The 14,241-nt window shown below is 35.6% G+C and overlaps 1 protein-coding gene across 13 annotated transcripts in view; it reads right to left on the bottom strand.

The window, feature by feature from the left end:
- STAU1 (staufen double-stranded RNA binding protein 1) overlaps window positions 1–14,241 on the bottom strand; it is a 57,344-nt gene that overhangs the window by 30,463 nt on the left and 12,640 nt on the right. For 2 of the 13 annotated variants that reach the window (XM_036748950.1, XM_036748949.1), the window contains exons 2-5: window positions 13,109–13,179; window positions 5,747–6,029; window positions 3,964–4,088; window positions 1,052–1,208 (exon numbers count right to left, since the gene is read on the bottom strand). The exons of 1 other annotated variant lie outside the window; for it this stretch is intronic. In XM_036748950.1, the coding sequence (XP_036604845.1) occupies window positions 1,052–1,208; window positions 3,964–4,088; window positions 5,747–5,945 (481 nt within the window). In that variant the 5' untranslated portion in view covers window positions 5,946–6,029; window positions 13,109–13,179. Of the gene's footprint in view, window positions 1–1,003; window positions 1,209–2,162; window positions 2,224–3,963; window positions 4,089–5,746; window positions 6,030–13,108; window positions 13,180–14,241 lie in introns of all 13 variants that reach the window. 10 more of the 13 variants (XM_036748947.1, XM_036748948.1, XM_036748954.1 and 7 more) reach the window with 8 other exon arrangements.

The following is a 14,241-nucleotide window of genomic DNA, read 5'->3' as shown; positions in this document are numbered from 1 at the left end:
TTAGCTAATCCCAGCCATACAAAGATCCAAGATAATTCTGACCTACGAAGAAAAATGCTATCCATCTCCAGAGAAAGAACTGATGGGATCTGAATGCAGATCGAAGCATAGTGTTATTTTGCTTTCTTTATTTTTCTTGTGTTGTCTGTGTTTTCTTTTACATGACTAATATGAAAATGTTTTGCAAGACTCCACATGTGTAACCTTTTTTAAATTGCTTGCCTTCTCAAAAATGGGGGAAGGGAGGAAGAGTGGGAGAGAATTTGAAACTCAAAATTATTTAAAAAAAAAAACCAACAACAAAGGTTAAAAATTGTTTTTACATGTAATTAAAAAAAGTATTAAAAAATCAAAAAAAATTCCTTTTCCAAGTTTATAAACCTCTTGAGTAGTTATCAAAGAAAATAAACTTTAGACATTAAAAAATGAGTGTCTACATCACATTTAAGAATAGCTATTTTACAATAGCCACAGAAATACACCATCAATGACAAACATTCATTTTTTTAAAAAGAAAAAACTCAAATCACCTTCATCAAATATTCTGAAAATAAGAATGAAAATCTGCTGACAAGAGGTAATGCCAATTTCAAACACAAATCAAATTTTATACCAAAAATTCTCCCCCCTTTTCTGAGCTCCCAATTGATTATTTTGTGGTTCATGCAAACCTTGCCTGTAGGAAAAAACTAGGTAATTTTAGTTATATCAAACCATTAGAACATACTGTGATACAAAGAACCAATTAGCATTCTAAGAGTGCAGGATTCAAAGTAAAAAATGACAATGACAAGCTTCCTTGAATTTGTTTCCATGTGCAAAGAGAATGAATTTATTTGATGAACTCAAGGTTTTATGGATGCTAGTATACTCGTGTATCATTCAGGAGGTCTCTAGAGTAAGATGAAGGTTTCCTAAATGTGGAGTTTGCCATTGATAGGGTATAATCTGTGCTTTCAAGATCGTTAGTTAAGCAATAGTCATATACATACTAAATGGGTACCTCTAGACACACTTTTGAAAGGAACCTGTCTTGGCCCACGCATAATACCTGGATTCCTTCCTTCGCTACGAATAGGACGGGCTGTTGGTTTAGGAAATTTTGTTCCTTCCAAAGCTTTGGCAGCAGCTGAGTGTTGGGCTTTTTTAATACTAGTTCCTTCAGCTTCCCAGTGCTGGTCTCCAAGTGTTAGCTGCACCGTAAACACCTACACATGAAAATGGTGAGTTCTTAATCCTTGATGTCTGATATAATTTTGAACATATCACCTGGACTTTACTGCCATGGCCAAAAGGACCATAAATTTTTCCATGTATCCTTCTCCCCCAACCCATTTATTTTTTAGGGAAAGAAGTCAGTGGCTAAAAGAGCATAATATGCCATGGAATAAGAACTATGCTCTTGAAAGCTGGATGAAAGTAAAGGATGGGGGAAAAAAGATAAAAATATTCTCCCATGGATTTAAATCCTAGACTCTGATCATTTAGAAGACATCAATTTTATTAATAAGTTCTTCTAACCACCCATCATGGCACAGAATTTCTTAAGTTTATTTAGACACAGTGGTCTCAAACAATTAAGAAAATGTTTGTTTTGATGCTATAATGTCTATTGACCTTGGCCTGAAAATATAACCCCATCAGGACCAGGGCTTGAGCCAATCTGGGAACAAATTATAAATTTTGCCTAATACTTTCTCCATAAACACTCAACATAAAAAAAATGCAAAATGGTAGCATCTAAAGGTAGTTTGGATTTTCACAAAAATCAGATGCCCCGTAAGCAAGGTTCTCTCTTAAGACCATGACAACTTTAATTATGAGTAGGTGCTGAAACAGCTGATCCTATCCTCTGCATGCCACCATGGTGGCAAACTTCCTTCCTCCTTTTTTAAGTGCAAAACTGACCCCATCATGCATACCCACTCTTTCAAATAAGGTGATGCTATTAATTTCATCACTAAATTTTACATCATATTCAAAAACTTCATATATACTTCAGAATTTAGCAACAACAATGAAAAAAATTTTCTGATTTTTTTTCATCCCACAACTAAAAAAAAAAATCCCTCTTGCCTAAAACTAACTTTAAGGGGCAATGCCAGTTCTATTGTGTTGAAAACATAAAAACTGGTAGGCCTAAGGGGGTGGGGGCAACTTGCCTTCATTGTTGATTTTTCTTGCAGGTCTTAACTTCAGGATTCCCTCAGTGCAGAGCTTCCACTACCAGGGGAAAAAAATTAAAGAATCCTTCACCCCCCTTGAAACATCAGGTGTCTCCTATATATTTGCTGCAGTTCCTGAGGTTAATAATCATTTAAGTGCCAACAGCATATACTCATAATCCAGGCTGGCCTGGCAAGGCAAATAGCAGCAATCTGCAACAGCTATGAAATCCCAGGGTCATTTTGGTGATCCTTGCATGGAAAGGCATTGAAGGGGTAAGGACTAAAAAGAAAAGTTAATTTCATTAACGGTCTCATCTCTCTCCAGGACTTCCCCATCCAGCGCTGCTTCCATTCTGGTGGATTCTGTTGTGTTATTATAGAGATAGTTTCATCCTTGTGGTATTTCATAGCTAGTGCTGGTAGTGAATTGAAGTTTAAATCTCACTTTTGATAGGGTTAAAAGTACCTAAAACTCACTGGCACTATTAAGGGCAAAGGCAAAACACCAAACTGTTAGAGCAGACCTGAAAAACTGGGTGTCCAAAGAATTGTGTCTTATATCTCTTGACCAAGAATGTCCCAAAAGGTCTTTGCCTATTAACAATGGACCCCTGTCTTTTTGACAACATACATAGTATCTCCCCTCCCCACCACCCTACCCAAAATAAGCAAAGTAGTTAATAAAGGGAATCCCAAAGTTAAAGTCTGCAAAGAAAAATCCTGTAGGAGAGACATTAGTTATATAAGCTAGCTGCCTTTCAAATATGAAGATTAAAAAAATAAAATTATGCCCAAATGCAGTGTTGAAACTGAGTTTATAGGAAGTGTAAATTTCTGTTTTGCTTAAATGTGAAATTCCTCAGACCTGTTGCTGACAAATACCAAGAAAAACATCAAATTTCAATAATATGATGCTTTATTTGAGGTTCTACATATCAAGAAAATGAGGCACAGAGAGGTTAAATAACTTGCCCTAAATTATTTCAACTTTGTTGAAAAAACTAATAGCAGAAAACCAGTGTCTGAATTCTTTATCCTCTTGTTCATTCTCTCCAAATGTTAAACTGCTAAGGCCACAGAAACAGGGAAATACCTAGATGTGCATAAGTTTAAAGCCCACACAAATTTATACAAACTTCGAGCCAAGTTCAAAAGATTAAAAGGCTGGTAGGTAGCTATAACAAATGATTACAATTCAAAAAGATGGTCAACTTTTCATTATTTGTGGAAATAGGGATGACATGGATACCTAAAATCCACAGATAATCCAAAATACTAATTTTGCCAACTAGTTTCACCATTCTTCTTCAAAACTTTTACCAGAGGTATCACCTGTTAAACAAAACTTTTTTCTTCATCACCTCTTCTCCCTTCCCTGCCTATGGTACAAGTGCTAATGAGAAATGACATGACCAAAAGGCAGGCACAGTAGTAGCAAGAGGAGGAGAGACCAAGGGCCTGGATAATCCACACTGGAAACATTGATTGCCCTTAGACAAAAAGTAATTATGGGTACTCAGAACCTAACCACAAAAAGTTTATTAATTGAAACTTTCGAAAAGCCAAATAGTTCCAACACCTAAATCAAGTATACATTTCCTTTGGCCCAACTCTGCAAGGATGAAAAAGAGAGAAACTTGTCAAAAACCCATCTAAGAAACTGCTTTATTACTTCAGTGTCACTGACACCCTCTTAACAGCTCGAAAATACTCTTGTATCACAGCACCACTTACAACAGTAAGAGAAAACATTCCTGATGGTTATAAATGCACAAGCAGTATGGACAATATTTACCTTAGAGTGAGCTGGACCTTGCTCACTCAAAAGCTTATACTCAGGCTGAATCTTGTTGAAACGGGCTAACTCATTCACAAGACACATTGGGGTTTTCTCTTTGGGGTTTGCCATGTTAGAAGGAACTGAAAAATAATGTAAGAGCATTGAAGTCAACTGCTGGTATGTAAGAATGATGCTTTCCCAGGGATATGAAAATCAAGGGAAAGCAAACTGAAGTTCTGAGTATTTACAGATGAAGCCATGTAAAACCATAGGCCCTAGAGTAGGAGACATGTGGCTACTGAAGAGACCTCTGCTGTCTTTTCTGAACCAGTTAAAGATAGTTGATCTAGAAGATGTATCTTCAAAGGAGAGAGAATAGGAGTTTTAGTAGAATAACTAAAGCACGCAGCAAGCAAGACATAGGATCAGCCATTGTAACCAAACAATGGAAGAATAAGGAAGTCTTTTTAGCAAAGACTCACAGCTTAGTGCATCACGTATTCTGCTGTTTCCTTGACAAGCAACATGCCAGTGCCACTTCTAAATCAGTACTGTGCTCACCATTTTTCAGAAAGTAATCATTCTAGGGGCACCTCCTGGTTTTTTCCCCTAGAGGTTACTGCTCACAGACTTAGTAACTAATGCTGATTATTTTATTAAGTGACACAGCCAGGGCTCAAGGAGTTTATGAAGTTAACGAGATTCAGGCACAAGATTATGTCAGAAGAGAAAGTAAAAGATGTCAAAGTCATGAAATCCTTTGTCTTTTCCTTTTAAGACCCTCTTACATGGCAAAATTTGGTGGGAACTGAATTATTTGGGGAATGTGACAAAGTCAAGAATAGTAATATCTCATGAGCTAGCTCAAGGAAGGCTAGAGCTAACACAGAAGAAGCCATGCAGATGAGAGAGGGAGAAGGAAATAAAGGGAACACTCAGAGAATAGACTGATAAAGCAAAGGAATAGAGAGAGGAAGGAGGAAATGTGAGGAGAGATGCAGGATCTAAGAGATGTATTTCAAGGGGCTTTTGTCATGGTAAACTGGCTCTGGTATGGAGCCACCTAGAGATAGCTAGTTTGTTAGATTTGTTGCTCAAATAGCTAACTGCAGTGTTGAAGGGTTTTCTTAAGTTTTAATGTGTCAGGTGTTACCTTACCATTACATGGGTATCTTCAACAGATTTTTTGCTTTCCTAGAACACAGAGTGGAGGGCTCTGGGAATTCTTTTAAATTTTGTTCTTGGCCACTTTCCTCACATTCTGCTGGCTCTGCACTCTCATCTCTGAAATGCATATCTTGGTTCCTATCCTCTGCATTTAAACTTGCTTGTCCATAATCAAAATGCGCAAATGCCATGGGGTCTCTCTTATTTTTTCAATAAAGTGCCACAGACCCTTAGTTTGGGATCATCTCTCCCAAAAATATAGAAAGAGTTCTGCTCATACACAAGAGTTGTCAATTCTAGGAAAAACTTTGCTATTGTTGTTTTTAAAAGCAGACAAGATTTTCTATCCAATAATGAATCTCTAAAACTGTCAAATCCTTCTGGTAATCAACCTTTTATAATGGACTGTTTCTGGTGACACTGGTTCCTTTATTTTTTTAAACAACTTGGAAATCTTTCTTTTTAAAAAGGGTCTAACAACCTAACGTCTGGCCAGTATTTTACTTCAAGGATAAAAGACAGGAGGTGGCTTCTTGAAGTAATGCTCTCTGTATCTTCAAACTACTAATCAGGTCATAAAACAGGCTAAGAAAACAGTTGAAATAGAAGACACTTGGATTCATATGCTTACCTGCAGCTGCACTGGTGGATGTAATAGATGCAGAGGGTAAAGCAGAGTTTTGAATAGGTCTACCTGCATTTTCAGAGGGCAGAGAGCTAGTAGTAGAAGGAATACTCATCAAAGGCTGTGAGATAGTAGACTGGTTCTTGTTCAGTATTTGGCTCCCTGAGAGAGCAGCTGATGGGTTCTGAACTTGAACTTGAGACATGTTCACTTTCAACAAAAGTGAACAACTGCAGGTAAACAGCTTTCAGTGCAGGTTAATTCAGTGCTATGAAGTCTAAAGTTCTACCTAAAAGTTGTAAGGAAAAGAAAATAAAAAGATAAATTATAGAGGAGATATGTAATTGCCAATATCCAGATAAAATTGGTGTTACCTACCCAACATGGAAAATAGCCCAATTTTAGCCTGTGACTGGGCCACTTCATTAAAAATATGTGTTTAAACATTTTAATTGGCAGATGTTCTACTTGATATACAGTAGTGAACTGCCTGTATTTTCAGCCTTCTCACAATTGAAAAATAAAAGATTTCTAATGCCCACATGTTCTGCAATGACATATTTCATTTTTGCTCATTTTACTATTAAGACTCAGTGGAGTATAGTAATTTGCATTGGTGCATATTTGAGAATTGAAAACTGTCCACATATTTCCTAAACCCTCACAATGACAATTTTAATTACTGAAATTACTATTCTGAAGATTTGTAAGAAGCTGAGAACAAATTGAGCTTTCAAGACTATTAACAGGTGTATCAACACTTCCAATTCTAAGAATCTTGGGCTCAGATATGAACCTTTCACCACTGTAAGCTGACAGAGGACATAGAGCAAGTCTCAACTTAAGCTGTTTCTTTTCCTTGATGATGACAGAACAAGTATCAACAATCTGAGCTCATAAGGCATGTTCTCTTAAGATTAGTTTGGTTTATTTACTACAAGCAAAGTGTTATGCACATTTTAATGTAATGTACAACATCATGAGAAATAAATTGGAACAAATTATTCAATAGGAATGTTATCAAAAGCAGAAGTGGTGCTGGAGGAGAAGAGAAGAACAGGAGTAGCTATAATAGATGTTTTGGAGTTTGGCTGTTATTTGGGTGGTTTAGAATTGAAGAGATCTTCATCTGATGAGGAAAGAGTACTTTGAAAATGTTACGTTATTTCTGATCAAAATAGAATTCATTCATTAAAAAAAAAAAAACCACAAGGACAATGCTGCTCATTTTTTGTGAGCTTCCAGCTAAATAATGAAAATGTTCTAAGCACTCAAAAAACCTCATAATAACTAGCAGTCTCTCTCTCTCTCTCACACACATACACACACACACATACACACACACCCCAACTCTAAAGAAATGGCAGCCAGTTCAGCTCATAAATTTCTAAGGAGCAAATCTGGACATCTGGGCTATGGAACCTAAACAGGAAATTGCTATTAGCAAATTAATTGAATAGTTCTATAGCGAGGAATAAAATTATGTGCTAACTTCATAAAGATGTCAAGAATCTTTATTCTGTTTCCACGATTAAAGACAGGAAGCAAGTAACAAAGCAAATACTGTGCAATTCCCAAATACTTATGTATTTCAACTCATTGTATCTTATAGTCAAGTGCATCCCAGACTGAAAAATTACGGATATCTCCGTTGAAATGAATCATACCAAAAATGCCAAATACGACCTTAGTGAACGTTCTAATAAGAATGTTCTTGCTTACTTATAGACCCACATGAAATCATAATACACCAAGGACCCCTTAGGTCACAGATATGGGCAATGATCTCTGCTAAAGATTGTCATCTTAATAGCTTCCAACACTGGCCTTGGTTCTAAACCAAGAACACTGGTTCTGAAGATGTTTTTCTCTTTACCCACTGAAAGAAAACTTTTATTTTCTCAGGAAAACGGTTAAGGGTATTTTTCTTTGGAAATAAAAATCAACTTCATAGACAGAATGAGTCCTTGGAACCACCTGCAGAACACATGCTTAAAATAAAATGAAGGCAAAGTTATCTGCTCTAGAATCTATTTGCATGTTATTAACAACTGAACTGCACTGTCAGTAGCCCAGAGACTGAATCTCTGAATTATCTTGGACTGAAGATAACCATTTTAGTTAGTGCTGATCAAAGGCAACCTATTGCTAAAAAGCACCTCCACACATATGAAAGTCTCCCTAGAGTCTGGGGAAGGACACTGAATATTTGAATACCCGACTAAAATTTTTAATCCTAAACTATTCTGAAGCTAAGCTGGTCTCTCCAAAGAGGAACTTCATAACAGAAGGTAACCTTGGAAAATGTGAAATCCTCAACAGGACTAAAATGAAAGATACAAAATCTGCTCAGTTTAACTTTACTTGTTAGCAATTTAATATATGTAGGTCTTTTAAAGTCTGAAAATGAAATGCAAAGGCTTTTCCTCACTCTCTCAATAGGCCTCATTCCTATTACTAGCTTCAAACATAAAAGTACCATTCCTCATAAAGAAATTCATAGTAATTTAATTGATAAATTCCAGAAAAGAGTATTTCCTTTTCATCCATAAAAGGCTATCAAATAGTCTAAAACACAATCAGATCCGTGAAAATTTTCATGGATTTGAGTGGAAACCTTCCCCTGACATACACTACTTACCAACATTTTCAAAGGAAAAACAAATAAAGGTATCTACTATTGCTCTTTTGATTCCATGAAATTTGCTAAGAGGTAGACTCCAGATGTATTATAGAACTTTATATTTATTATTCAACATAAATTCAGACAGTTCTGAAACTTAAAACTTCTCACACAATATTTAGATTTTACCCACACACACCCCAATCAGTTTTTAAGACTCATGCTACCTCACAACATATGATTTTCAACCAGAAAAATGACTTGGCAGACATGCAAACACAGCCTTAGGTTTTCTGACAACTTAACAGGTCCTAGAGTAAAATAAAAACTTGGCAACTGCAAGATTCTAGAGTTTTTATGTAAACATATAAATACAAAAACCTTTAACATGCTCTGAATAATATACTTCATTCTAATTAAAAATAAAAAAAAACTTATCAAGCCTATGATACTATGATATCCTTTTGATTGGACATCTTCAGTCATTCAATGGCTGAGGAAAAGAAGGCTAATGTTATTTCAAAGTTCTATGTGTTTATATACAATCTTTGTAGTGATAAAAGGGGATGTACTTCACCCTAAAAATGCTTGTATAAGTCAAGGTTTCTCAACTCCCAACATTAAATTCAGTTTCACAGCATTTTCTTTTAAAAAAGAAAAAGCATCACAATGGTTGGCTGCTTCAATTTTACAAGTGTTTTTAGTAGAAATAAGGAGAAGAAAGTCAAAGCTCATGAGTTCCATAAAAACTTTATTTTAAAATAAAACATAGAATGTGCTCCCAAATAGAGATATACTGGATGCCTAAAGAACACTACATCAACTAAGAACCAAATGTATTTTGTTGATGTACTGGATAATTGTGAACACGTAAGAAGTTGGGCAGACTTTTTTCAAGAGATTGTAGAAGTATCTTTAGCCACATCCACACAAATAACAATACTTCCTTCACCTTCAAGTGTTTAAGCAGTTTCAGTCTTTATAGTAAAGGAATATGTCTGCAGACATGGGCAAAATATCTAATTTTTAAAATTATACTGACATAAAAGACTAACACAGAGTCACTTGTAAAAATGGTTGTGAATCGTCAATAGTACCACCCTAGTGTCCTGTACAAAATCACTGGTATTTTTCCAGTCTCCGCTCCAAAAGAAAAGCCATCAGAGTTTATGTCAAGCTACTCTTCTGACTCAGTCACAATTTAGCAAGTTTTCCCTCTTCTTGAAGGCTCTGCCATTTTTTGAAGATAGTGGTGTAAATGGGGAAGCCAAGTGTTAAGAAGAGAAAATCTGACCCAGGAACACATTAGATACACAAAGACAAAAAGTATTAAGGATCATTTTCACTGCAGAACACTAACAATGTTATCCATCTTGTGACCTACGAGTAACAAAAATTGCTCTTGCTGCACTTTAGAAGAATCAATCTGGTGTAAACATTACTCACAGATATAAGTACCTTACCTTTAAAGACAAGTTACATAGATTACATTTGGAACAGTGAAGTCTTAAAGCACTAAATAAACATTACCTATTAGTCTGAAGAAGAGAGCAATATCCTATGAACACCTGGAAGTTTCTGAAAGGCATATTTTGGCTCAATATAAGCACAAACTTGGTAATAATTTGATATGTATAAAAATGGAACGGACTGCCACGAGAAGCTGTTTTTTAGCCATCACTATCAACTTTCAAAGGGAAGCTAGATAACCACCTGTTATAAATGGAGCAGAGAGGGACTCCTGCACAAGGTGGTTAGAATAGACAACTTCTGTTTCTTCCAGCTCAAAAACTCTATTATGGTAGTGATTGCTCAGATTGCGTACATTGTTTCCTCCCTAGGTTTTGGGACATTCCATCCACTCAAAACTAACTCTGACAATAATGAAAAATTTAAGCTAAAATCTTCCCCATCACATAGAAAGAACCTCATCCTGTATTTCCCATTTTCATTCTACCAGGAAAATCCAGGAATTACACACTGGCTCAGCAGATACAACACTGGACCTGGAGTCAAGAAGACCCAAGTTCAAATGTGACCCTGGACAAGGTGCTTAACCTGTCAGCCTCAGTTTCCTCATCTGTAAAATGGAAATAACAATAGCACCTACCTCCAAGAGCTGAGATATTTATAGCGTTACAAACCTTACAGGTTCCTTTCCATCCGAAGCACCCCAAACCCCTTAAAATGTAGCCTTCGCAGCACCCAAGAGTACTGAACTCATACGTCCATGATCAAAACTGGTTGAAGAGATTAAAAACAGCTCCTTATTCCATGGCAACTTTTAAAAAAGGACCTTAACTTCCTAATAATCCCTACTCTCTCCACATTTCTGGGATTTCTTTCTAGGTGTAGTAAAGATTTGGGTATTTTATAAGAAACCCTTTCCCAGATTACTGGAAATCAACAGCAGCCTCCATTTCCAATACATCTACCAGACATGGAAACGATGATAAGCCCCAAACATTGGCCCAGCCTTTATGGACAGAACAGCAGCGACGAAAAAAAATAATTTCACCATGATCCACCTGACATAATGAGTTCCTGAAGCATTTGCCATGAAAGTTGCAGCATCAAGGAAAGAATGTCTAGCGCGGGGTTATACATCAAGGCTGAAAAACAAAATGTACCTGCTTAAACACTCCCCTTAAAGATAAAGCTTCAGTATTTGGGAGATGCTCAGTACAAACACCAGCACATACTTAGTAATTCAAACATATGTGAAAGACTCAGAAAAAGTAGCACTAAAGAAGTAATCACAGGAAAACATTAACAAAAATAATGACTGGAAGTGATCCACACTGTTTGAGACTTAAACATCAGGCCCGACAGACTAAATGTGCTCTCACGTAAAACTAATATAATGCCGGGTATTTGATATAAAATTTTATATTTTCCAGATTAGTAACTGTTGGGTAATCTATTAACAACAACCACCACCCATCACCACTTTAAAGCATGAATTATTTTACTTGGGCCAATCTAGAAAACAACCTATGCCATACTTTGCACTAAATTTAAAGAAAACACCTCTTTTGCCTAAAAGTCTGAATACTTTTTCTTCTTTTCTAATCATTTTTTCAGGTTTCTCATTTTCACCTTCCAATTCAACTTTTTATAAAGTAACACTTAAAGAAATCATTCCTCCTGCAACAAATGTTTTAACCAAGTGACGTATACACATTCAATACACAATATTTATGATTTGCTAGACACTAAAGTAGCATACTGCATATAGTATATTATCACTTAAGAAGAAATTTGGATCAACGTAACAATTGTTAGCCATTCTGACCCCGCAGAAAAGAAACTGGAGGACATATGCCACCTACTCAGAAACATTACTGCCTTAGCCACAATATTCTTCAACATGGGCAAGTACTGGGATCCTGTTTATAAGAAATCATCCCTAGTGCAAAGAAGCAGCCAATAAAGCCAAATTAGAGAAACAAGAATAGTCTTCAAGAGTGTGGAGCTCTCCGTCAGCTGAGTTCAATAATTCTTGGCAATTAACTTCTCTGTGCCTCAGTTTTCCTTCAGCTACCAAATGGCCACAATAATGCTGTGATAAAAGTTTCAAAGGGCTTGAGCTGTTTACTGCAGCTTAGTAAATTAAAATATGAGTAGCAGGCTATGATAATATAAAAGCACGCTACATTCTTTGAAGAAAGGTATTAGACAAATCCAAAACATAAATTTTACATATATAATTCACTCCCTCTCTCCCCCCAATTCATTTTCTTGGCGCTCTGTGCAACTTTCTTAACTAATCTGGCTCAGTTTTCTGGGGAAAGCAGCATGATGCAATTGAAAGAGCCCTGGACCTAAGAGTTAGAATTGAGTCTTAACTGTCATTTATTAGGCATGTGACCCTGAGCACGTCACTTTACCTCTAGGATCCTCTATCTCTTCACTTATAAAATGAATAAAACATAAATACTATTGGCATCGCGTGTGCTGAGAAAAGCACTTTGTAAGCCATACAGCTCAATAGTAATGTGAGCTATCAGTATTTCCTCATCCTCAAGGAGGGTATTTGTCCCCTACTTACCTCACAGGGAAACTAATTGTGAAATTTAGTTAGGCAAAAGAGAAAGAACTTTTAGCACTTGGAAGGAAAGTGCTTTTAAAAAAAGCTTTTACAAAGCATTCCTGTTAATCAAAGCACATAAAGAGCTTTAGGGTCCACAGAAAAGAGAGAGGATATAAATGAAGTATTTTTAAAAGTCACGCAAATTCTTGTAAAACTTTTCTTTCTTTTGCTTGGATGATCAGAAGCTGCCAGTGATAAATAATGAGAGTTGATTTACAATCACATCTCAGACAAATTCAACACTGTTTTAAAGTTTTGAAACACAAACTTAGTACAAACAGTGGGTGAAAGACTGAAGTAGAAAAACTCCCCAAATCCTTAAATCAATTTGACAATAGATATGCTCATTAAACAAGCTGTGTTTAATTGCAATATCAGTGGTCGAATTTTTATGTCTTTATGTTTTAAGTATGTGGAAGCAATGGCTAAGGGTTCTTATATTCTAATCATCAATTTTTCCTGCAATTAATTTTTAAATTTTAAGAATTAACTCAGACAAAAATAACTGTATTAATATGATTTATTCCACTTTTATTATATTATAAAACACCACTAGAATTAAGATATCTGCTTACCAAACATCAGAAAAATGAGTGATCCCTTCAATGAAGAATAGAATAGCAATTTCAGAGTGAATGTAAATTTCTGGTACCTTGAAAAGAGGGTGCTCCAGGGACAATGTAGCTTTGCTTTCAGTTTGGTGATGTTATGAGTTAGAGATGCCTGGCAAGAAAGACATAATATTAATAATTTTCTTGAGTATGTTTTCCTCATTAAGAGCAGGAAAATACCACTGGACCCAAAGGTAGAGGCAAAAAACAAACAAATAGGGAAATTTTCTGAAAATATATTTCTTAGTGCAGAACTCTGCAAAAAGGCTCTCCAAAAGGTCCAATTACCTGGAAATTTTGGATAATATTCTCTGAAAGGAAATGCAGATTCTACAGATGCTTCTTAATCCTCAACTCTTTCCAGCAAAGGGTGTTTAGGAAAACTGAAAATTAATTCTGACTGAAAAACATATTTATAAAAAACAACTGGATATCAGATACTATACAATCATAAAATCCTAATTTTCAAACATATACAAAATATTATGTATATTATAATATTAATATATATTCAAAAATATACACAAATGTTTTCTTTTTATAAAAGTACTTTCTATTTGTCTAAAATGCAAATGCGATTATTAGATAAAAATGTACCCCAAAGTACTTGTGTGAATGTTCTATTAAAACGTCCTCAAAGTGGTTTTTTTTTTGGGGGGAGGAGTATTAAGTACAACAGATTACAAATAGTGAATCTAAGCTAATATCTCAGATGAGATGACATCTGAGAATATGAATTCTCAAATTTTCAGGCATGGATTTCTATGTAGGTAGTCTCCCCACTCAACTTTAATGAGTGTACTTAACATCTAAAAGAATTTACACTTATGTTATTTACAACTTCTATTAATATAATTCCTGATATTTTTATTTCTCTCTTGTCCTGATAGTAGACAAAATGAAATATCTATCCAATTTATTGATTTTAGTATAACCAATGGCTCAGTGACTCAGACTCTGTACAAAGACTGGATTCAATCTTGAGAGGCCCCTTCTCCCATAATAATGTTTTGGTTTGTGCCCCCTCTCAAAGTCTGCTCTGGGTAATTCTCTGACTAAGTTCACATCTAGGTCTCCCCCTTCAGTTTTGGATACATAGGTCTATTCAGATCTCAGACATCCTTTATTCCAATATACAAGAAATGTTTTAAAAAGACTCAACATATACAATGAA

Source organism: Trichosurus vulpecula, chromosome 3 (assembly GCF_011100635.1).
Source record: "Trichosurus vulpecula isolate mTriVul1 chromosome 3, mTriVul1.pri, whole genome shotgun sequence".
NCBI classification, from domain to species: Eukaryota; Metazoa; Chordata; class Mammalia; order Diprotodontia; family Phalangeridae; genus Trichosurus; species Trichosurus vulpecula.
The sequence above is the reverse complement of the archived record's forward strand: the minus strand, read 5'-3'. Positions and strand labels throughout refer to the sequence as shown.